Below are 21,926 nucleotides of genomic sequence, written 5' to 3'. Positions count from 1 at the left end.
TTTTTCAAAGAAGTTTTTTTTTTTTTTGGAGCAAAGCTACCTGTTTTCACATTAGCTGATCTCATTACCTGTGCAGTTGCAGAATGTGAAATCCCCCAAGTTTTTCAGAAAATGAAGTTAAATCTTGTGGTTCTGTGATAGAATTAAGTTGGATCAAACGAGCACAGCTTGATTTCTGCAGTGCTCCCTCCTGTGTTTAGAACTGATGTAACTAAAAGAAAAAAGCTTTCAGAAAACTTCAGAGAAAAGATATGGTACACCATTTGTGTGTTTTCAAGGATTTAACAGAGAAGTGACCAGGTTTTCCTCTTTGTTTAAGAGATGATGTGCAGCAGAGTCTTGCCATTGTGCATAACTGCCTCATTGGTTCTGGGAACATTCTGCCTCCTCTGAAAGGAGAAAGGGTGGCTCATCTGTAAGTAAAACTTATTTTTATATCCCTTATGTCATTATTTTTATATTATTTTTATTTATTTATATATATATTATTTTTATATCCCATATATGTCCCTGTGGTGTCCCTGCCTCTGACAGTCTGACCCACGTGGGGATGGTTAATTTATAAATGTGAGAACTGAGACCTATTATTAGTAAATCCAAATACCTTTGGGCTGCTAACTTTTAAATTTGACTTGTTAAAATGAATTAAGTGGCAGTGAAATGCACCTCCTCAATGATTTCTAATGCTTGGTTTGTTCTCATGCAGGGTCCCAAGCCTGGTGTCTTTGGAAGAGACAAAACTGTACACTGGTGTTGACTATGGTGAGTAGATCCCAGTTCTGGTCAGACAGGTTCTAGGTGTTGTTTTCTTTCTTTCTTCCTTTTTCTGCTGTTCTTTTGGAGACTGTAATTTTGATTCTTCTCTTTGCATTACGTAGGCATTGTTAAAACTGATGGGAGCAGTGTCCTCAGAAATATTGTTTTTACAATGGTCCGTACTGCCAGTTCTGCACAGTCTGCTCTGGCTTTCCCTTGGTTTACTTGTCTATAAACTGCTTTTTATGCTATCATATAATGAAGGCAAAATGTTTAATTTTCTTCCAGATTTCTCAAGGGAGAATTACCGAGAAACAATTGCAAGGGTTACAAGGAAATTGCTGCGTAAGTCCGGCCTCTCCTTGAGCTAAAAACTGCTGTGTTTATGATTTTATAGATGAGAAATTTTGTTTACTTTGCCTTTAATTCCTAAACTGAAGCTTTGTAGAAACGTTGTTAATTTTGAAAGCTCTTTGCCTGTCTGCTAATAAGCTGCTTTTCTCCCAATTGCAGGCTACATTCTTGATCATTCAGAAGATGACACCAAGTCTCTGTTTCTAATAATAAAGGTATGCTTTTAATTTTTAATGCTTAAGGCAAGGTGGCTTGTTTTGCAAAATAGTCACTCCTGCCCTCTCTTTCTCTCCACAGATTATCAGTGATGTTTTACAGTTCCAGGGGTCTCACAAGCACGAGTTTGATTCGCGATGGAAAAGCTTTAATCTGGTGAAAAAATCCATGGAGAACAGGGTCAGTGATTCTGCTGCGTAAAGCTTTGGGGAGGGATGGAAACAGTCCCTAAGTTGCTGATATGATCCTGAAATCTAAACCAAATTATGTTGTATTTTTTTAATTTTTTTTAACAGCTTCAAGGAAAGAAACAACATATCAGAGCTCTGCTGATTGACAGGGTTATGTTGCAGCATGAGGTAATTCTTCCCCCTCAATCCTTGCTAATTGCTTTCCTCGAAAAAACTGATTTGCACAGTTTTGCTAAATGTCATCATAACAATAATCCTGCTCTGGTGTTTCTTTGGGATGTGTGAAATGTAAAAAACAATCTGTCCTTTATTTGTGTTCTCCATGGATTCAGCTGAGAACACTGACGATGGAAGGCTGTGAATATAAAACTTCCCACCAGGAGATGATCAGGGATCTTCTGTGTTTGTCCACGAGTTCCTATGGTCAGGTGAGGAACAGCCCCTTTAAACTGAAATATGAGCAGTGTTTTGTTGATCTCTTCAGTGGCTATATATTCCAAACCTGTTATTCCATCTGTTTGCTTTTCAAATGACCTGAAAAACACGTTGTTTCTGGCAACATAAAGAAAATTCTTTAACTTTAGCTGTTCTCAAATAAACGCCAAAAACAAGAAGTAGGTTTTTATGAACAGCTCCGAGAAGGGTGAGGTGTTCACAACCTCCTGCCAGTAATTTTCTTTCTGTGCACAAATACTCAGCTTTGAGAAGGGTGAGGTGTTTATAACCTCCTCCAAGTAATTTTGTCTTTGAAATGGATGAGGGTGTTTTTTGTGGTTTTTTTTTTTTCCCAAGTCCTAGTGTTTTGTTTTTTAGGTGATTTCCTAGTGATGTCTCTGTCCCCACACAGGTCAGGAGTAAAGCTCAGCAGGCATTCTTCACAGCTCTGGGGACCTACAACTTCTGCTGCAGGGACATCATTCCCTTGGTTCTGGAGTTCCTGCGTCCCGACCGGCAGGATGTCACCCAAAAGCAATTTAAAGTACTGGCTCCTTCCCTTTGTGTTGTGTCTCTTCAAAGTGCCTTTATGGGGGAATTTGTAATGGTGAAAGGGCTTGTGTATATCAGCATCACTAATATGCAAGTGTAGGGAATTACTTGGGTTGGATCTGTTTTCAGGAGGAATTTTGTGTTCATATTTGGTCCTGATTCCATTGTTTGCTCAGGTGTCACCAAAACGGGTGTTGATGCCTATTTTTAACTTCTGGAATGGGAATTGAGGAGCTGCAGTCAAGGTGGCAGCACTCATGAGGCAGTTGTGAATCATCTCCTCTAATGCAATTCAGAAATCAGCCATTCTGGGGATAAATTAATTGGCAGGGCTTCCAATCTCATTAAATGAAGAGGAATCTGTGAGAAATCTTCAGTGTTTCGACAGGGAGGCCACAGAGCTGAGTGTTTATGGGACATTTAGATGAGTTGGGGACTGTAGATGGATTTTTATTCCATGCTATCACACAGGAGCAAGGCTTTAACCTTCCAAACTCCCTCTTTTGTTTCCCAGGGTGCCTTATATTGTCTCCTTGGAAATCACAGCGGGGTGTGCCTGGCAAACCTCCACGACTGGGATTGTATTGCACAGACATGGCCAGCCATTGTCTCCTCTGGGCTTAGCAAAGCCATGTCCTTGGAAAAACCATCCATAGTCAGACTCTTTGATGACCTGGCAGAAAAAATCCATCGGCAGTACGAGACCATTGGGCTGGATTTTGCAGTGAGTTGCTCGGGGTTAATTAATAGAAGCAATCCTTAAATGACTTTTTTTTTCTTAATGAAATACTAAAGCTTATTCTTACCTTTATTTTACAATAGAATTAAACACGTACTGGGAGAAATAATTCTGTTGTGTGGGCACAAAAGGTTGTGTTCCCTGCTTCAGGCTTGGCCGTGTGGACAAGGAAATTCTGCTCTCTGCTTATTTCAAAACAGACATTAAAAACTTTTTAAGTGAAGTCCCAAATCTTTTCATTCCCTGTCCATAGGTCCCAGAGAAATGCATGGAGGCAGCTGTTCTGCTGCAGAAGTCAGTTCATCCAGAATCAGACTTCACAGGTCTTGGTTCAGAGGAAATCCAGCTGGGAATTCAGCGACAGAAGGAGAAGAGTGCTGAGGCTCTGCGGTGAGTTCAGCTTCCCTTCACACCAGCTTGTGCTCCTTGGATTTACTGCACATTAAATGGAGTCATCCAAAAGGGCTAAAATGAGAAATCCACAGTGCCCAGGGACTGGTGGGCCTGTGTCTTCTCTCTTGACTTGACAGCCTTTGTCTTCTGGGCTCATCCGTCCATCCTTCCTTCCTTCCTTGGTAGCCTCTGTCTTCTGCCCTCCTGCTTCCTTTTGGCCTCCTCCTTTTTGCCTTCACTCACCTTTTGTTGAGGGGCTTTTATCCTGTTTTAACTGGTTCTCTCAGTACCATCTGGCTGATGATTCCCTCTCTTTGTCTCAGAAACTACGAGAACTTGGTCAACATGCTGCTGGACTGTGTGGAACAGAGAAACCTGTAAGTCTCCCTTTTTGTGCATGAGAGTTGTTTTGGGTGGCTATATGATTAAATATCCATGGCATCCAGGAGGGCAGTTAGCATGGTCTTGGATTCATTTCCACTGGGAGCTTGATGTGTTAATATAAGGTATCACCACATCTTGGAGTTAAGCTTTTTTCTTTAATTAGTCTGGCCCCTTACTGGGGCTTTTAACTTTTTTTTTTTTTTGTCCTGGGAACAAAACTCTAGCTCTGTCTGTGCAATACTAACACTGACAGCCAAATATATTCTAATTCTTACCATAATATTTGTGTTTAAAAGCTTGTGAAGGGATATCCCTGTAGGTCTGTGTTTTATTGAAATGCCAAGATGAACAAACCACCGTGAACTCGAACGTTTGTTGGCACTTGTGTGTGGAAATGTTAGTCCAAGTGTATTTACATCATCTTAAGACATAAAATAACTTCTGAGCAAGCCCTGTACGTGCAGCTGTGGTCCTTAACACTGTGTTTTTGAATATTTGGGGGGGTTTTTAGGCCCTGGAAGTTCGAGCACATCAGCATTGGCTTCCTGTCGCTGCTGCTGAGGGATGACAGGCCCCTGCCCGTGCGGGCCATCAGGTTCTTCGTGCAGTGTCTCAACCACGATGCCATCGTGGTCAGGAAGGTAAAAACCCCAAAGAATTCCTCCCTTTGCCTTGCAGCTCCTTGGGGTTTGCTGGGATAAAGCACAAAAAGAGGGAGGTGGATCTCCCTCCTCCTCCCCCTTCCAGCCGCGCACGTGCCCGACGCTCCTCGTGCAGGGAGACGAGCCTTGGCAGCGCTGTGGTGTGACATATGTAAAGTCTGTAAACTGTGAAAGTGTGGGATGGAGCCAGTCCTCCTTATTTATTGCAGAATTCCTTTTGCAGATGGCTACTTTTTCCCCACCTGCACTTTATTATTTGAAGGGAGCCATCTCTCTGTGTTTTGTTCGTTCCGTTGTTGCCTCGCTGAGGCTCGAAACTTAAACCTTCCCCCCACTCCTCAAATTATTAAAACAACATCAAAGTAAAGTTATTAAACCCAAAATGATTAGTGGGGAGATTTTTCTGGGCTATAAGGTTGTGTATCCCCTGAAGTAACCAGGACTGGTTCCTTTTGGTTGTGATCAAGCTCACTCCAACATTCACTGGGTTTTTAGGGATGATGAGCCACATCCTTGGGGGGGAAATGTATGGAATGGGTACATTAATGGCCATTGCTTCCTTTCAGGTGGCCATCTCAGCTGTGGCTGGGATTCTCAAGCAGCTCAAGAGAACACACAAGAAAGTGCCCATCTGCCCTTACGAAATAAGTAGGTTTTATTTAATATAAGCAATGTCTTACATTTATACTGAGACATTTCAAAAACCTTTTCTGGTTAAATTAAACATAGAATCACAAGCTTTTAATTTTTCCCTTGTGGTTAATGTCCTAAACAAATAGGTATATATATTATGTAGGTAATATAATTGGTAATTTTTCAGTTTTGGGGTTTTTTTTAAACACTCCTGTGTTTGCAAGGGTGTATATTCAGCTATTCACCTCTTAAAAGTGAGTTAAAACTTCAGAGATTGTCCTTTCAGAAAGCCTTGTCACTTGTGAGAATTTGTAATCTCCTTTTTGTTTTGTTTTTTTTTTTTTAAATAATTTCAAATCCCATAAATTAATAGAGGGATCTCTTTGTCTGCTGAAGCAAATCACTGCCCAGATTTGGGGCAGTGGGACACGAAAGCTCTTCAGAATCTTTTAGTAAATCACACTAACATTTGCTGGGACTGTTAATGAGCGAGTTTGATGCTGAATAAATTCCTGTGGGAGCAGGTGGGAGCCCAAAGCCTTCCAGGATCCAGGCTGGTGACAGACCCGACAACCAGTGGCTGCACTACAACAGCCAGAGCCTGCCAAAGACCAAGGAAGCTTGGGAATCCTGTTGTTTTGTGGAGAAAACACACTGGGGGTATTACACCTGGCCACAGTGAGTACCATCAGAGCTGGCAGAGTCAGCAGGAAAAACCCTCTGGGAAGTTAAAGGATGGTTTACTATGATATTTAATTTTTTTAATCGAACCATCAAAAAAATATGTATATTCTGTCCTATTTGCTGCTTGCTTGTTTGTAATAATTCTGTTGTGTGGCAGAACCTTTGATAGCAAACTTCATTCTTTTGTCGTAAATTGTCTTGTAAATGTTGACCTTCTGGGGCCAAGTTGTCCCCCAGCTCTAAAATCTTTATCACCCTGTTAATTGAGAATGTAGGAAATAACCATAAGCTTTATTTTACTTTGGGAAATGTGCTGCTCTATTTTTGTTTTTTTCATTTTTCATCTTCAGAACCATGACAGTTTATGCCCCAGCTGAGCATCAGCCAAAGCTTGGGCGAAGGAGGGATGAGCTGACAGAGGTAAGAGCTGCAGGTTTGTGGGGGATTTTTAATACTATTTCTCCTCCTTTCTTCTTTTAATATTGCCCACAGGTCACTGTGGAGATCTCTCTAAACCTGCATCCCCACAAGACACTTTTAGTTGTATTTTTCTACTTCATGCTGTGTCAGCACGCAAAAGAAATTATTATTTTGATGTATTGCAGCTTTTCTGTCAGGGGTCATGGAATAACTGTATTAATGAGCACTTTCTTGTTCCCTTTCACATCATTATCGGGGTTTAGGACAAGGTAATTAATGACAGTGGGAAGGACTAATTTGCAGGGGTTGTGAGTGAAAGGAAAGACAATCCAAAGTCATTAATAAAGACAATCAGGAGTCTTGGAAAACATCACCTAGTATTCCCTATAAAATGAGGGAGGGAAATGGATGACCAAGACGTGATTTTTTGCCAAAAACAGACTGAAAATGAAACATGGGACTTGGAAAGATTGGGATGTCACTGTGACAAACAAACACCTCAAAGCTAATCCTTTTTTTTTTTTTTATTTCTTCCCATTACAGGCAGAACAAATTATATATGATCACTTTTCTGATCCCAAGTTTGTCGAGCAGTTAATAAAATTTTTGTCTTTAGAAGACAGGAAAGGAAAGGACAAATTTAATCCTCGCAGATTTTGCCTCTTCAAGGTAAACCAGAGTTCAACAACCAAATTGCTTCCATTTAGCAGAGCGTGGAAAAGCCCCAGACTGCCCGGCTTAATACCCCACTGTTGCAAAATGTTGATTTTTAAAGCTGCTCTGAGTAATCCTATTAATCCTCTCTTCTGATTAACTGCTTAAGGGAAACATATTTGGAGTGATATAATAGCCTGCAGGACACTGGGGTGTAATTCTGTTAAAGCAGCAAAGTCATTTCACTTTCTGCATGTCCAAACCTCGGTAATTAATTCACCAGCTCGTGGTGGTGGTGGGAAGGCAGTGGTTTAGATGATTCCTGAGGACACTTTTTCCCCCTCTTGTTTTCCAGGGCCTCTTTAGGAACTTTGATGATGCCTTTTTGCCAGTTCTGCAGCCCCACCTGGAGCAGCTGGTGTCAGACTCCCACGAGAGCCCCCAGAGATGTGTGGCTGAGATCATAGCTGGGCTCATAAGGGGTTCTAAGCACTGGACCTTTGACAAGGTGCTGAACTGGTGGTTTTTGAGTGATTCTTGGAAGTGAATTATTAATTATTAATTTGAATTATTAATTATTGAATTATTAATTATTAATTTGGATTATTAAACCAGTGTGAAGCTGGGGGCTTTTGATGTGTCACCTCGGTCTGAGAAAGGACTAGAAAATGCTGCAGCACTTGGTGCTTCCTTGCCAAACTTGGAGCACAACTCACAGCTTGGCTTAGTGCCTGCTATTATTTGGTGTCAGTAAAATGTTTCAGTGTTAAAACTGAGAGCAGTTTGCAGGTGAGGAGATGGCAGAGCTGCCATGGTTTGTAATTTCCAGTAGGAGTAAGAGCTTGTGATGAATAGCTATGGTTCGTGAAACAAACGGGTGGCTACATCAAAATTAAACAAACGGGTTGTAAAACTTAATGACACCCCCATAAAGAAATAAAACAGACCCTTGCAAGGTCAGCAAGTCCTAAACCTCCCTGCTATCCTAAGAATAAAATATGGTAGAACTTTAAATCTTTTTAGGCACCTGTTCATCCAAGAATGCATGAATTATGACTGGTTGTAGAGATAACCATTTAGCTTTAGCTGTAAGAAAACCCATCTATTAAATACTGAGCTGTAAAATGTGTATGTTTATGATATAATTAATATGCATGAAGTAGCTAAAATAAATGCCAAATGTACACTGTAGTAGGTGTGCAGGTTTGGGGAATCAGTCCTCATTTCTGTCACCCAGCTGGCTGTTTGCTTTTTCCATGTAATAAACTCCAATTATAATCTGAGACTTTGTTTCTCACAAGCTTATGTCCCCTTGGACTTTACTTAGTCTTAGACCTTGCTGAATGTCTGTGCCAAAAATAATACTGAGGGAATCAGTTCCTTGATCAAACAATAAAAAAGGCATTTTAATATCTGAGCTGGGTTTTTTAAATAGAAAAAATCTTGGCTTTTGCCTTTGTGCAGGTGGAAAAACTTTGGAAGCTCCTGTGTCCCTTGCTCCGAACAGCTTTATCCAACATCACAGTGGAGACCTACAATGACTGGGGCACCTGCATTGCAACCTCCTGTGTAAGTGCCCCATTTGCTGTCCAGTAAATCGGGGTCTGCTATGGAATTAGATTCCTGGGAAGCAGGGTCAGGGATAGGCCCCAAATATCTCGGGTCAATAATTCTGTCAAATCACTCAGCAGAGCTCAGTGCAGTTTGTCAGCCAGAGCCCTCATCAGCAAAATTCAGATGTACCTATTCATATCTATCAAAAACAAAGCTAAAATTCTGTCTGTTCTATTTACCAATTAATTAAAGCTGGGTGTGGTTTTATTGCGTTTTCCTCCTATTGAGGTTCATTGTGGAAAAAATATTTATTGTTGCACTTGCTTCATAGAGTAAACCCAAGGAATGTAAAGCAAATCTGTATCAAAACTTTCCTTAATTATAGACCTTTTTATCCATTATCCACACTTTAAAAATCTCCCATTTCCTTATATCTCTGTCCCCTGTTCCTTTTCAGGAGAGCAGAGATCCCAGGAAACTGCACTGGTTGTTTGAATTGCTGCTGGAATCTCCACTGAGTGGGGAAGGAGGATCATTTGTAGATGCCTGGTAAAGTTAATTTCACCTGTTTTATTGTGGCTGAGTGAAGAAGGAGATGAGGCAGGGGTGTGTTGAGAAGATGCTGTGCCAACTGCCTTGGAGTGGGGAACAGAGGGGCTGCTTCCCAATTGGCTTCCCCATAAAATGGCAGGTTCTTTGTGATTACTTTTTTAATCTCATTCAGACTAGTTAATTAAGAGGCTGGAAAGGTTTGGAGCTCGTGTAGCCCCAATACTGTTGTTCCCTTGGGTGGTTTTGACCCCTCTTTGCACCCAGCTCCTTCCCAGGCACTTGGGTGTGTTGGCACAGGGGGTGCACGTTCCCCAGGCAGAGTTTGGGGGGGCTGGGGAGCAGGAACCCTTCTGTGTGACCACAGCTGAGCTCTTCTCCTTCCCAGCCGACTGTATGTGCTGCAGGGGGGCCTGGCCCAGCAGGAGTGGAGGGTGCCAGAGCTGCTGCACAGGCTGCTCAAGTACCTGGAGCCCAAACTCACCCAGGTTTACAAGAATGTCCGAGAGAGAATAGGAAGGTCAGTGTTCTCTTTCTGCAGTTCTTGCTGGTTGGTTTTTTTTTTTTTTTTCAACTCTTTGTTTTATTGGGGTGGTTATGTAAAAAATTACAATGGAAAGCATTTATACTGGTAACAGAAAAACTATTAACAGACCTGCTTCAGAAACTTGAGATGATTTCTCTGTTTTTCTCTTCTATTCATAGAATCACAGAACGATTTGGGTTGGGAGGGGCCTTAAAGATCATCCAGTGCCACCCCCTGCCATTGGCGGGGACACCTTCCACCATCCCAGATTTCTCCAATCCCCATCCAACCTGGCCTTGGACACTTCCAGGGATCCAGGAGCAGCCACAGCTTCTCTGGGCAACCTGTGCCAGGGCCTCACCAATTTATTGCATGTGGCCTATTATGTTTATGTCTAATGACTCTGAAGCTCTTAAAAAAAAACCCCAACAAACAGCCCACTCCCATAAAACCTCCACAGAAAACCCACAACACCCCCTGTCCCCCAAAAAATCTCCAAAACCCAAAATTTCTGTGTCTAAGCCCTAATAAGGCAAAAATAACAGGGACTCCTTTAAAGAATTGAAGTCCTTTTAGTGACTCAAAAACTTAGTTGCAGATCACTTTGGAGGGGAGGAGGGTTGTAGCTTAGTGATGGTCTAACCCTGATTGATTCAAATATCTACAAAAGAGGGTGTCTGAGGGGCATTTGGTTTTAAATAGCTTTGAAGCAGAGATGAAATTTTCTGTGAGTATTAAAGGTCACTGAATTGATCTGGATTCACTTGCGGCTCACAGATCACCCTGTTCTCCAGGCAGGAGTGGTGCTGACTGTGTGCTCTTCCCTTGCTCTGTTTGCTTTCCCAGTGTGTTGACCTACATATTCATGATTGATGTTTCCTTGCCAAACACTGCTGCAACTAAATCTCCTCGTGTCCATGAATTCACCGCCCGGATACTTGAGAACCTCAAACCCCTCATGGAGGCGGATGAAGAAATTCAGAACCACGTTATGGAAGAAAACGGGGTTGGGGAGCAGGATGAGCGAACTCAGGGCATTAAACTCTTGAAAACAAGTGAGTGCCTGAGGTTAAGGAACGGGGTATTTTAGCACACTGGGTAGTTGCACCACAGGATTTCTCCTCTTGTGTCTGCTGTGACGCTGGAGCTGTTGGGATTTATGAGGTCGCCTCAAGGGTCAAACTGAACCACTCTAACGTGTGAAAAACTCACAGGGGAGTCTTGCAGTAAATAAATATGGTCTGTAACTTGTTTGGGGGTTGTTACTGTTCTTGATCAGCGATCATTTTATGACATTTGTTAACTCTTTATTAACAGTTCTGAAGTGGTTGATGGCGAGCGCAGGACGGTCTTTCTCTACAGCTGTCACAGAGCAACTCCAGCTCTTACCTTTGTTCTTCAAGGTACACCTTTGAACTTCTCCTTTATTAGTGGGGGCTTGCAACTGGATCATCTTCAAGGTTCCTTCCAACCCAAACCGTTCTCGAGGGACCTTGAGTTGTTTGCTTTTGTTCCCTGGTTACACAATTCATTCTAAATGTGATAGTTCTCCTGATTCTCATGTTTTTTGGTGAAGCTGGGTCATCCAGTGCCACATAGCTGAAATAATCCAGACTTGCTTACATGTCCTTGTGTAAACATCAGTCCATTGTCCAACAGTAATGTGTGTGACCCCAAAGGAAAGGTTTACTTCAGTGAAAGTGAGCTTAGTTAAAGCTTTCTCTCAGTTTTGGACTTAGATTTAAAATATGAAATCAACTGGATTTGATACCAAGAGGATTGCAGTGGGGACCAAAGTTTTAATGGCACCCATTTAATCCCCCTAAAGAGCTTCAGACCAGCCATACTCTTCAGATGAATAAGAAATGGGGCAAGGAACAAGGATCTCTCGATTATTTAATCTTTTTCAACAGCTGAGAATATTTTAATGTTACGTTGATTTGTTTTTCCCAGTTAACTCCCAGCAATATATTAAATGTATTTTTCCTAGACAACTGTCCTTTCCTGGGATTACCCTTCCTTTCAGGGTTTTGCTCCTGCCAGTGGTTCCTCAGTAACCCTGCCCTTGGTTTTTGTTCCCTCCCTGCAGATTGCACCCGTAGAAAACGACAATAGTTACGATGAGCTCAAGAGAGATGCCAAGATGTGTCTGTCCTTGATGTCTCAGGGTTTGCTGTATCCTCAGCAAGTGCCTTTGGTACTTCAGGTGCTAAAACAAGTGAGTGTGGTCTGAACAGCTAAAAGCTTCTTGTTCTCTGCCTTTTCTTTAAGATTAATCAGTAGCTGTGATTCTAAGAGAATCAAACAGTGATTTACGTGTGAAAGGAAAGGGTTTATTTCAAGTGTTTTAGAACATTCCCATAAACAGCAAATGTGTTTTGTTTTGTTTCCTGCTTGCAAACATTTAAACCACTTCGTTTTGGTAAGAAATTGAACTGCATGTTAATAAATTCACATTTGGCTCAGTAGTGGATCACTTGAAGTCCAACACGTCTCCTCATGAGCATAACAATTCAAAATCCAGTTTCAGGATCAATCTTCATATAAAGGAGTGTCCTTTTTTAATAGTTTTACAGTATATTTATATTAAATAAATATTAAATATAATTATGTTTAATTATGTTTAATTATAATTTAATTATAATATAATAATAATATAATACAATATAATTATATTATAAGTATAATATAATTATATTAAATAAGTCTGCTTTGGAAGTGGAGACTATAAAAATTATGACTTAAGTAACAGTTGCATGCCCACAGTACATGAGTTTATATAAACATCAATCAGTTATCCAACAGTACCACACATGACCCCGGAATAAAGATTTATTTAAGTGTAAGTGAACTCCAAAACATTTTCTCTCAGTTTTGGACTTAAATCCAAAGTATGAAATTAAGTGTATTTGATCTCTTTGGAGCCCAAGGGTGTATGAAACAAAACAACCTGAATAAGGGAAGTTCTTTGCAAGTGCTCCAGGAGGTTTTTTTTATCAAATATTGCTGGTTTTACACCGGGCAGCTGCTTTTGGTCTCACCCTGATTTCATCCCTCCTCGCAGACAGCAAGAAGCAATTCTTGGCACGCCCGTTACACCATCCTAACCTACCTCCAGACCATGGTGTTCTACAACCTCTTCATCTTCCTCAACAACCCCGAGGCCGTCGATGACATCAGGTGGTTGGTCATCCAGCTCCTGGAGGACGAGCAGCTCGAGGCAAGTGCCCCCTTCCCTGGAATGCTTTCTCCCTGGGATGCTTTGTGGGGTTTTGTGGGAGAACTGCCAGGTGGGAGTCAGCACAGCAGGTTATTTCCAGCTCAGCTGGAAAATCAGCTTTATGGGGTTTGTTTCTGTCGGGCTCCAGTCCAGGAAAACAGCTGTTCATAAAATGCTCCATTAGTGGGTTTTTTTTAAAAGTGCTGTTATTTTTACTTTTTCACAGAGTTGGTGAACCAGCCACATTGCTTGGTTTCAGTGGAGCTGAAATAGAGATAATTTCACTGTAAATGTTAGCATGTGTGTCTTGGGAGAAATTCAGCTTCCAACAGGGTAAAATGCCTTCCTGTGTGGACAGCCTGTAAACCCACTATTTATTACTCCATAGGCCTGCTTCCCATTTAATCATGTCAACTTAGCAATGGCAAAAATACTTTTCCCATATACATCAAGCTCACCACAGCTGAGGGTTTGCATTAAATGCTGTGAATTTAAGCCATGCTCAAGCACAGTGAAGAATCTTTAGTGTTAATCTCCAGTCTGGTCCATCTCCCCTTCCCCATCATTTCCACTGGTGTTTGTGCAGCTGGAAAATACCAATGAAATCCAACTTTTGGGTGCTTTTCCCTCTCTGGAAGAAAGAGGAGGTTCTGCAGCACCTTGCAATGCTCCCTAGGTTGTTTGTCAGAACACTTACCTCATAATCTCCCATCATTTGGAAAAAAATACCTTTTATTCACTCAAATGCAATTTATCTTGTTATTCTAAACGTACCAAATGATTCCTCTGCACTACAGAGACGTAGAGCTCTGGGTTCAGAACCACTTCCAGTCGTGTTGTTGCCATGGAAGCTTTCACTTTTCTTTGAAAAGTAATCTTGTTCTTCCTCGATAATAACTGACAGGATGCAGCATCCTGCAGAGTAATTCCTGTGCAGCTCTTGGGTGCTGGATTTTTAGGATGAGCATCCTCACCTTTAGCTAGGATTTGGTGTGTTTACCCTGCAGAACTGAGGGTTTGGTTCTTGGATTTTAAGATTTATTTTTTTTTGCTTGTTTTGATACAAAGGTCCAGTCCTGATGATCCAACCCATCCTTTTGATTTAATACACAGACTGCACTCATGTCCTGGTGAACATTTCTTATATTACACCGCAGTTTTACAGGAACTGGGAGTATTTTCTCTCTGTTTTAGCAGCCCTTGCAACTTCTGCAGTTGGGTTTGGCCTGTGCTGCTCAGTGGTTTTGTTCTGATATTGTTGCAGTTTTACAGACCATAGTCAGTTCTGACTGAAAAACCCAAATCCCACAGTTGATTGGAAGGTTCCTGTGCTATTCCTGTGTAGCTTTTGTATTCTATAAGTCACCCTGTGAGTGTGATGATTTATAAATATATATATAAATATATAGTGTTAGGTGTGATGAGTGATCAGCAGCGATGAGTGAGTGATCAGCTGCTTCATGTATGGTTTTTAAAGGCTTTGCTTCTAGGTGCTCCTTGCAGCAAAGTGTTCCTTCTTAGGTAGGTGATTAATTTAGGAGTCCAAGTGGTTTTAATGCAGGCAGTAGCGATGTAAATAAGCCCAGCTCACTCGGGGCCTCGCTCACTTCCCAGCCGAGCTGCTTTGTGTGTGCCGGCTCTGCCATTAGCACCTTGTGTTTCATTTAATGGCTCAGCTCCTCGGGGGCTCGCAAATTGCCGATAAACAGCACTGGCAGGCTCTCACCTCGTCCTTCCCCAGCCATTAGCAAAGTGGATCAGGTTTGAATAATACCTGGTAGAAATTGAAATGGAGCAGAGCGAGGTCCCAGGAGCTTATTCGAGCTTGCTGTCTTTAATTATGGCAGCACTTGCAGCTGTACTTATTGTTTTGGGGGAGGCTCAGAACATTGTGTTCGAGGATATCATTTATTATAATCTGCCACCCCGGATCCAGGGCCCTGGGAGGGGGTTGTGCTCCACGGAGACAAATGTTCTGTTTGCAGTTACTTCCCAAAAACCTGGTGGCCGCTGTCAGCCTTTGGTTTGCAGGTTTGGAAACGTGGGGGAGGTTTTTGGCAGCTTTGGATTACTGGAAGGGGGAGTGAGAGTTGGAGGGATTCCCAATTTCAATGTGGCCTTACGGTCCTGTGACTTGGTGGCTTTGGGAGCTTTGAGGAGATGAGAGAAATCAGTGATCCTGAGAAATCAGTGATCCTGAGAAATCAGTGATCCTGAGAAATTAGTCTTTTTTTTAAAAGCAGCTCTGAGTTGGCTCTCCTTGGAATCCACTGACAAGGTGCTGTGGCTGTTTTAAAAAGGAATGGGAAAGGAGATCTGTATTTTGAGTAGTTTGGAAATTAGGTGAAAACTTAGTTGAGTCTTGTTCTCTGGGGTTTCTGTGTTACCCGAGAGAATATTATTTTTCCGACCTGGCATTGTGTTTTTATTCAGGTAGTGCAAAGGTTGGTACTTGGGGCAAGGAAGTTTATCATTCTGGGGTGTTATAGAACTGAATTGTTGACCATAAACCACTGAAGTTATTTATTGTGGCTTATTAATCCAGCATCTCTTGTGTCTTTCAAAGAATTCTCGTACTACTGGTAGAACAAAATCAGCTGAGCCTTCTGAACATCCCTTCTGCCTTCTCTTGGAAAAGCTCTTTTTATCAATTCTACATTGGAAGGGGAAAACTAAATGCTTTTGAATAAAGGACTCTTTGAAACTGGTATTAGTACAGAATCTGTTAGGGATGTTGTAAAGCAGGTCGATTCTTTGTGGTGGTGCATCTTGGTCTCTGTCCAAGGTTGTTTTTAAACTTTCTGAAGCTCCTCTAATCTGTGATATCTGTGCTATCATATCTATGCTATTATATATATCATATCTATGATATCTATGCTATTATATCTGTGTATATCTGTGGTATCATAGGCTATGATATCAGCTGGTTCTGTGATAACTATTTACATCTATGTTATGTTTATTAACAGTGGAGTTAAATTACATCATTTGCTTGAGTAGCAGGTCACTTTATGACAAATTATGTGAAAGCACTTCTGTATTATAGCAGAGCTGTTAATTAATTTGTGAAGAGCCCTCTAAAGAGCAACTAATAACAGCATCATATTGTAAGGGCTTTTCTTGGGTGGAGTTTGGCCACTTGGCCCAGCTGGGTGTCCCAAATCCCAGTTTGCTGCCATGCTCGTGGAGTTGTTAGTTGTTAACTGTGTGTGCTGGTGTGCCTGATGCCAAAACAGCATAAAATGACTGCTCAGAGACAGTTTTGAGTCTTTAAGCAGCAAAGGTATTTATTTCAAGCAACACTGGGGTGCCAGCCAGCTCGCGCTGGACAAACCGGCTCCCAAGTTCTCAGTGAAAAGCCAGGTAATTGATACAATTTTGGTGAGGGATTACAATATTTTACATGAATATTTATTACATAATCTAGTTATAATATTCATATCAGGCGGGGTTCAGGTGGAACTTGGGGCAGAGTCATCCCTTTGGGTAAATTTTTGGGGGTCGTTCCGTTTTCTTTGGCCTCGTGGGGGTCGTTTTCTTGCTCCTCATCTTCATGAACTTTTCAACTCTTCCTGAGTTGAAAGTCTTACTAAAAACCTCTTTACTCAGCTCTCCAACCCCCCCCCCCCGAATGTCCATCTTATCTAATTCATGACTACTAGGCTAACCTTTTTGTTATATTCCATTAGGATAGAGCACACCAGGGACAGACAGGCCTCTCAGAGCCTGATACCTTCTCTCCCTTAATTAATCTCATAACACATGTTTTCTGTCTCTGTCATTCCAACCTAAATGCAGCAAGTTCCTCAAAGTGGTGTCCGTGAGCCTCTTCTCAGAGAGGGATTTTAGGCTCTAAAAGCCCTTGCTCTGTGTCATGCCCAGGTGAGGGAGATGGCAGCCACCACGCTCAGCGGGCTCCTGCAGTGCAACTTCCTCTCCATGGACCAGCCCATGCAGACACACTTCGAGCAGCTCTGCAAGATGAGGCTGCCCAAGAAGCGGAAGAGGGACCTGGGCTCCGTGGGGGACACCATTCCTTCGGGGGGTAAGGCAGTCAGGGGAGCAGGGTGGGGCTTGTGCTGCACAAAGGCTCCCAGCACTGCAGGGGTGGGGGCTAAGCAGTGTTTGGAAAATTAATATGTACCTGGTAAAAGATAACTCCAGGGGGATGTTTTTCCTTCCTAGGCATTTCATAAACCATAATGGCAAATCACTTGTCCTTCTGCACCTTATAGAATCATAGAATCAGCTGGGTTGGAAGGGACTTCAGAGATCATAAAGTCCAACCCTTGATCCACTACTGCTATGGTTGCCAGACCATGGCACTGATGCCACATCCAGTCTCATCTTAAAAACCTCCAGGGATGGAGAATCCACCCCCTCCCTGGGCAGCCCATTCCAATGGCTGAGCACCCTCTCTGTAAAGAATTTCTTCCTATGCTCTGTTTCTGTCCATGTAGTGCAGATCCCAACCCCTGCTGCACATCCTTATCCTTGTCAAGTGCTTCAAGAATTTGATGTGCAAGCAGAAATGATGAATAAGAGTACTCAGCAAAAGCAAATTTTTTATTATGTATTCCTGTGTTAAACTAACTTCTTAGCTCTTTTAGAATTAACACTCAAGATATTTCCACTTGCCAGCTCGCAGAGTTAAGGATGCAGATGATTAGGGATAGCAAGTTCCTCAGTAAATAAACTTCCTTAGCTGTCGTAACACATTTTTTTACCTTCTGTTTTTAGTAGCGTGGCTTTTATTCTTAAGAAAAAAAAAACACAAAAAACCCCAACCAAACACACACAAAAAACCCCCACTGAACAACCAACCAAAAAAAAATAGAACAATAAACCCCCTTAGCCTTCGTTTGCAGCTCTGGCTTCTGACTGGGCATTTAATGCACGGGAGTCACAACCATTTGACTCAGAAGTCTGGGTTTCCATATTTTCTGTGGTGTATTCCTGAGCTATTTATGAGTTTCCTTGAGAGAGGGAAGCTCACTGGAAATGTTGCTGGAGCGTAGAGCTGTTGCAGATGAATCCCTGACACGTCCTTCCCTTAGAAACCAAAGACAGAGGACGAATCTGGGATTCTGTGTGAGAAGGCAGGAGCAATGTGGAGATCCGTAGGTTTGTGTCTGTAGAACCCCCTGGATTTCTGCAGAAGGTGGAGGTCTCTGTCCTGTGTGGGGGGTTTTGCTGCTGTTTTGTTTTCCCTGGGTGTGATTTCCTGTGCCTGCAGAGCTGGTGAAGCGCCACGCCGGGGTCCTGGGGCTCAGCGCCTGCATCCTCTCCAGCCCCTACGACGTGCCCACCTGGATGCCCCAGCTCCTCATGGACCTCAGTGCCCACCTGAACGATCCTCAGCCCATCGAGGTAAAAACACAGCGTTTCTGTGTTCAGGAGGACACAGCTAAAATACACTTGGCTTGCTCTTTGTTCCCCTTTCTCAGGAAAAAAAATAGGAACCTATTAAGAAACTCAGTGTCTGCTGCCTTTACTAAATGATTCCAAATCATGTTAAATCATGGACTGCTTTTAAGTCTTTTTTTGTGGTAGATTTGTCCTTGTTCTCAAATTTAAAACATCAACTGAAAGCTGCAGGAACTGTATTTAAAATGTGTGTGTGTATATATTATTTTGAATTAAAAATGCCCCTTTTGTGGATGCCAGAAAACAACCTGAACCAAAACATCAGTCTGAAATTCTTAAAGATTTATAAGCAGCCCTAGAAATAAGTTTTTAATGAAACAGTTGCCCTTAACTCTGTTTTTTGTCCTGTATTGGGTTTTGTTAACCTTTGCTGTTTTAGAGGATTGAGCTGCAGAATTCCTTAGATTTAGCAAACTTTGCTGTGGTGTGACCTCCTGAAGCAGGGAACTGAACTGATGGGACTTTTCTTTTGTTAATTTAATAATAATCTTAATTTTAATAACAGAAGACAGTTTTCCTCTGATGTGTTTCTATGAGCTTACCATCCGCTTTCCCACGTTTTGAGACCCAAACCATTGGTTGCAACACCCCAGGGAAAGGCAGCAGGGAAGAGCATTTTGCTTTTACCTCATAAGAATCTCTGAATGTTTTCCAACTCAGAACTGTAGGTGCAAGAATCCTTTTTACGAGGGTGTTGGAGTCACACCACTGGTCAAAAGAGCTGTGAAAATTAAAATACTGGGCTGAATTCCTCTGAGCCCTCCCGGCCTTCAGTTCTGCTCCAGCACTTGGTGATGCTGAGCAGTTCTGTGTGTTGCATTCCACGTGTTTTGGCTGGAGCTGGGATCCCTGGGGGCCAGGGATCCCTCCTGACTGTGTGTCCTGCAGATGACTGTGAAGAAGACGCTGTCCAACTTCCGCAGGACCCACCACGACAACTGGCAGGAGCACAAGCAGCAGTTCACGGACGACCAGCTCCTGGTGCTCACCGACCTCCTGGTCTCACCCTGCTATTATGCATAGGTGGGTGAGCTGCAGACGTGTCAGCCTGAGGAATCCTGGGGAGAGTAGGGGGAATCCCTCACCGTGGGGCAGCCAAATCTGCCCTCCTTACCCCTTCCAGTGGCCTTGGTCAAGGCCAGATTTGTCTTGATTCAGTATTGCCCTGCGTGTCCCTGTGTTACCCCAGTGCTTTGCTAAGACATTTACACTTGTTTTCTTGACTATTGATGTGCCTTTTCTCCGTTTTCTGCCAGTTGGCTGCCTCTTAAATGCCTGGCAGTGTCCCCAAAGGGGAGGTACGTGCTGCTTTGTGCTCCTGGGGCCTGTGAGGACTTTAGCTGCCACCCAGCCCAGTATGTCACCTACACCTCCGATGGGGAATGGCTGCTGCCACACAGTTTCCTCTTCCACCCTGCCAGGTCTCCTCACCACAGGCACGTCCCCAAAGAGGGAATCCATTCCTGGAGTTTCTCTTTGTTGCACTACAAGACTCCCACCTCTCTTGTGGTGTTTTGTGACAGTATTCCAAGAGAAGTTTTAACGTATATTTTCATACATATAATAGCGTGAGGTAATATTTGTGTTTTGAATTCCTTCTCTTCCAGGTTTCTCCCGGGACAATGAGGATGCAGGAACTTGTCTGCGAAATAAAGGAGACTCAAAAACAACTGATCATGTAGAGAACTTTGTGTTGGAAATCCCGATGCCTAATCAAACCCACTTTTAAAATACAGACATAAGGACCTGGTTCTGCCCAAAAGGAATTTCACCTCCCCAGGGAGCAGCTGTGGGAGCCCCCCCAGTCCCCTCGTGGCTGCGCTCGCAGGGCCCGATCGTGAGTTCATGGCAAGACCCTCCTCCTGGGCCTGCACCACCCATCACTCTTGTTTCTGCTTCCTTGCACGTGGTGACCTCCACTGCACACTTCCCACCCTCTTTTCCTGACCCCTGTTCCCAGCTGATTCCAGCGTCACGGATATGCAGAACCGGAGAGTGCCGCCCCCCGGAGTTCTCGCAGCGGAGCTCTGCACCCCTCCCCTGCTCAGCACACGATCCCGGGAGCCTGCCTTCCTCAGAGTTTTATTTTTCACTCCTGGGATGTGGGTCTCATCCAGCCAGCTCAGGGCAGGATTGCCTTTTTGTACCTTCCTTGTGCAAATGTAAATAGCTGATCCCTGTGCGGTGTGGGTGGTGGCGGGGCAGAGCGTGGGGAGGGACGGCTCTTCCTGCCTGGACAGGCCTTTGGAGGGAACTTGGCCACAGGTGGAATAAAAAAATCTATGATTATCTGCATATTTGTGAGGGGAAAAGACTGGTGTCTCCATGTAATTAGAGCCCAAGATAGGAAATGATGGACTGTAAGTAGTGGTTGAACTCACAGAATGATATTGTATGCACAGTGTGGAAAGGCAGTTTTTAACAGTGTATTCCCATAAAGATTGTCACTGTTTGAGCAAACATATCTCATTTGAAGATTGTGGAAGCTCTGTGTTTTTTTTGCCTGAAGCTTTGTTCAGAGACTGGTATGAATCGGCTGTGTAATAACCTGTTTAATATGTGTTACATAGTTGTAAAAGACTGTATAAATTGTAGAGGCATTGCATTGACAAAACATTGTACAGTTTGCAACCTTTTACATAACACCATTGTGAGATTAATTTGTAAAGATTCATACTTAGATGTTAATACAGTAGTGGTTCTGGCTTTTGTATCGAATCAAAATGCCATCCTTAGTTTTTTTTAAATTATTTTCTTTAACGGAATCTCTGCCGTGTCCGAGAGGCAAGAGAGGGTTTGTTTTGGTTTTTGCCCTTATCTCATTCTGGCCGTGTCTCACTCAGATCTCACTGCACCACATGTGTGCTGACATCACACACCCTGGTGTGATGCCCTCATGGAACGGGAGGTACATGGGAGCAGCCCATCAGCTGGTGTGTGTTCCCTGCTCCCTGCGTGGGAGGGAGCACCCAGACCTTTCTCCGAGCGTGTGACCGATCCCAGAGCTGGGAGCTGCCGGGGCAGCGTGGGAGCGGTGTGGGCACACGGGTGTACCCCTGTCTAGCGTAGTGCCAAACTCTGAGCTCAGCTGTGTACGTAGTGAAAGACCCAATAAATGGACTGTTTGTAACACCTGCAGCTCGCTGTGTTTCTCAAGTGGAAATCGGTTGTTTCGAGACTTCAGGTCGTTGCCGTGCTTTTGAGCTTTTTGGGTGAGGCCCGTGTTTGTCCTGGGATCTGGCAGCAAGTCAAGGCAATGCTTAGGGTTAGTTGAAGACCTTGTTCTGATGGCTGGGAAATGAGCTTCTGCATTTATGGAAAAACACCTTGTACTAGCAAAACACTTAGTTTCTCCAGTTCTCAGAAGTTACTAGTTTGTAGTGGAGATGGGTTTGCTGATAGAACGAGAAACTTTACGAGTGATGGAAAACATTTGGTGCAGAGGATGTGTTGGCTGTTGGAGCAGATATTGCACGTGCTGTCCTGCCTACCTGGAGGGCAGGTCATGGTGGGAGCAGTGTGGGCACACAGATGTACCCCTGTATAGCGTAGTGCCAAACTCTGAGCTCAGCTGTGT

The 21,926-nt window shown here is 43.1% G+C and overlaps 1 protein-coding gene across 1 annotated transcript in view; it reads left to right on the top strand.

Annotated features, from left to right (window-relative positions):
• PSME4 (proteasome activator subunit 4) overlaps nt 1–21,487 on the top strand; it is a 48,164-nt gene extending 26,677 nt beyond the window's left edge. The window contains exons 20-47 of the mRNA XM_027737424.2: nt 320–415; nt 707–762; nt 1,045–1,101; nt 1,270–1,325; nt 1,408–1,506; nt 1,623–1,685; nt 1,850–1,945; nt 2,365–2,496; nt 3,019–3,228; nt 3,497–3,633; nt 3,960–4,013; nt 4,532–4,661; nt 5,249–5,330; nt 5,840–5,993; nt 6,350–6,419; nt 6,963–7,088; nt 7,429–7,581; nt 8,538–8,642; nt 9,085–9,176; nt 9,565–9,696; nt 10,549–10,757; nt 11,020–11,105; nt 11,792–11,920; nt 12,767–12,922; nt 16,805–16,967; nt 18,159–18,292; nt 19,238–19,372; nt 19,957–21,487. Of these exons, the coding sequence (XP_027593225.2) occupies nt 320–415; nt 707–762; nt 1,045–1,101; nt 1,270–1,325; nt 1,408–1,506; nt 1,623–1,685; nt 1,850–1,945; nt 2,365–2,496; nt 3,019–3,228; nt 3,497–3,633; nt 3,960–4,013; nt 4,532–4,661; nt 5,249–5,330; nt 5,840–5,993; nt 6,350–6,419; nt 6,963–7,088; nt 7,429–7,581; nt 8,538–8,642; nt 9,085–9,176; nt 9,565–9,696; nt 10,549–10,757; nt 11,020–11,105; nt 11,792–11,920; nt 12,767–12,922; nt 16,805–16,967; nt 18,159–18,292; nt 19,238–19,372 (3,112 nt within the window). The 3' untranslated portion in view covers nt 19,957–21,487. The remainder of the gene's footprint in view (nt 1–319; nt 416–706; nt 763–1,044; nt 1,102–1,269; nt 1,326–1,407; nt 1,507–1,622; nt 1,686–1,849; nt 1,946–2,364; nt 2,497–3,018; nt 3,229–3,496; nt 3,634–3,959; nt 4,014–4,531; nt 4,662–5,248; nt 5,331–5,839; nt 5,994–6,349; nt 6,420–6,962; nt 7,089–7,428; nt 7,582–8,537; nt 8,643–9,084; nt 9,177–9,564; nt 9,697–10,548; nt 10,758–11,019; nt 11,106–11,791; nt 11,921–12,766; nt 12,923–16,804; nt 16,968–18,158; nt 18,293–19,237; nt 19,373–19,956) is intronic.
• The last annotated feature ends 439 nt before the right edge of the window (nt 21,488–21,926 follow it).

This window comes from Pipra filicauda, unplaced genomic scaffold, assembly GCF_003945595.2.
Source record: "Pipra filicauda isolate LSUMZ 115617 unplaced genomic scaffold, ASM394559v2 scaffold35_size7292922_pilon, whole genome shotgun sequence".
NCBI classification, from domain to species: Eukaryota; Metazoa; Chordata; class Aves; order Passeriformes; family Pipridae; genus Pipra; species Pipra filicauda.
Note: the sequence above shows the minus strand (reverse complement) of the source record. Positions and strands in the feature narration are given on the sequence as shown.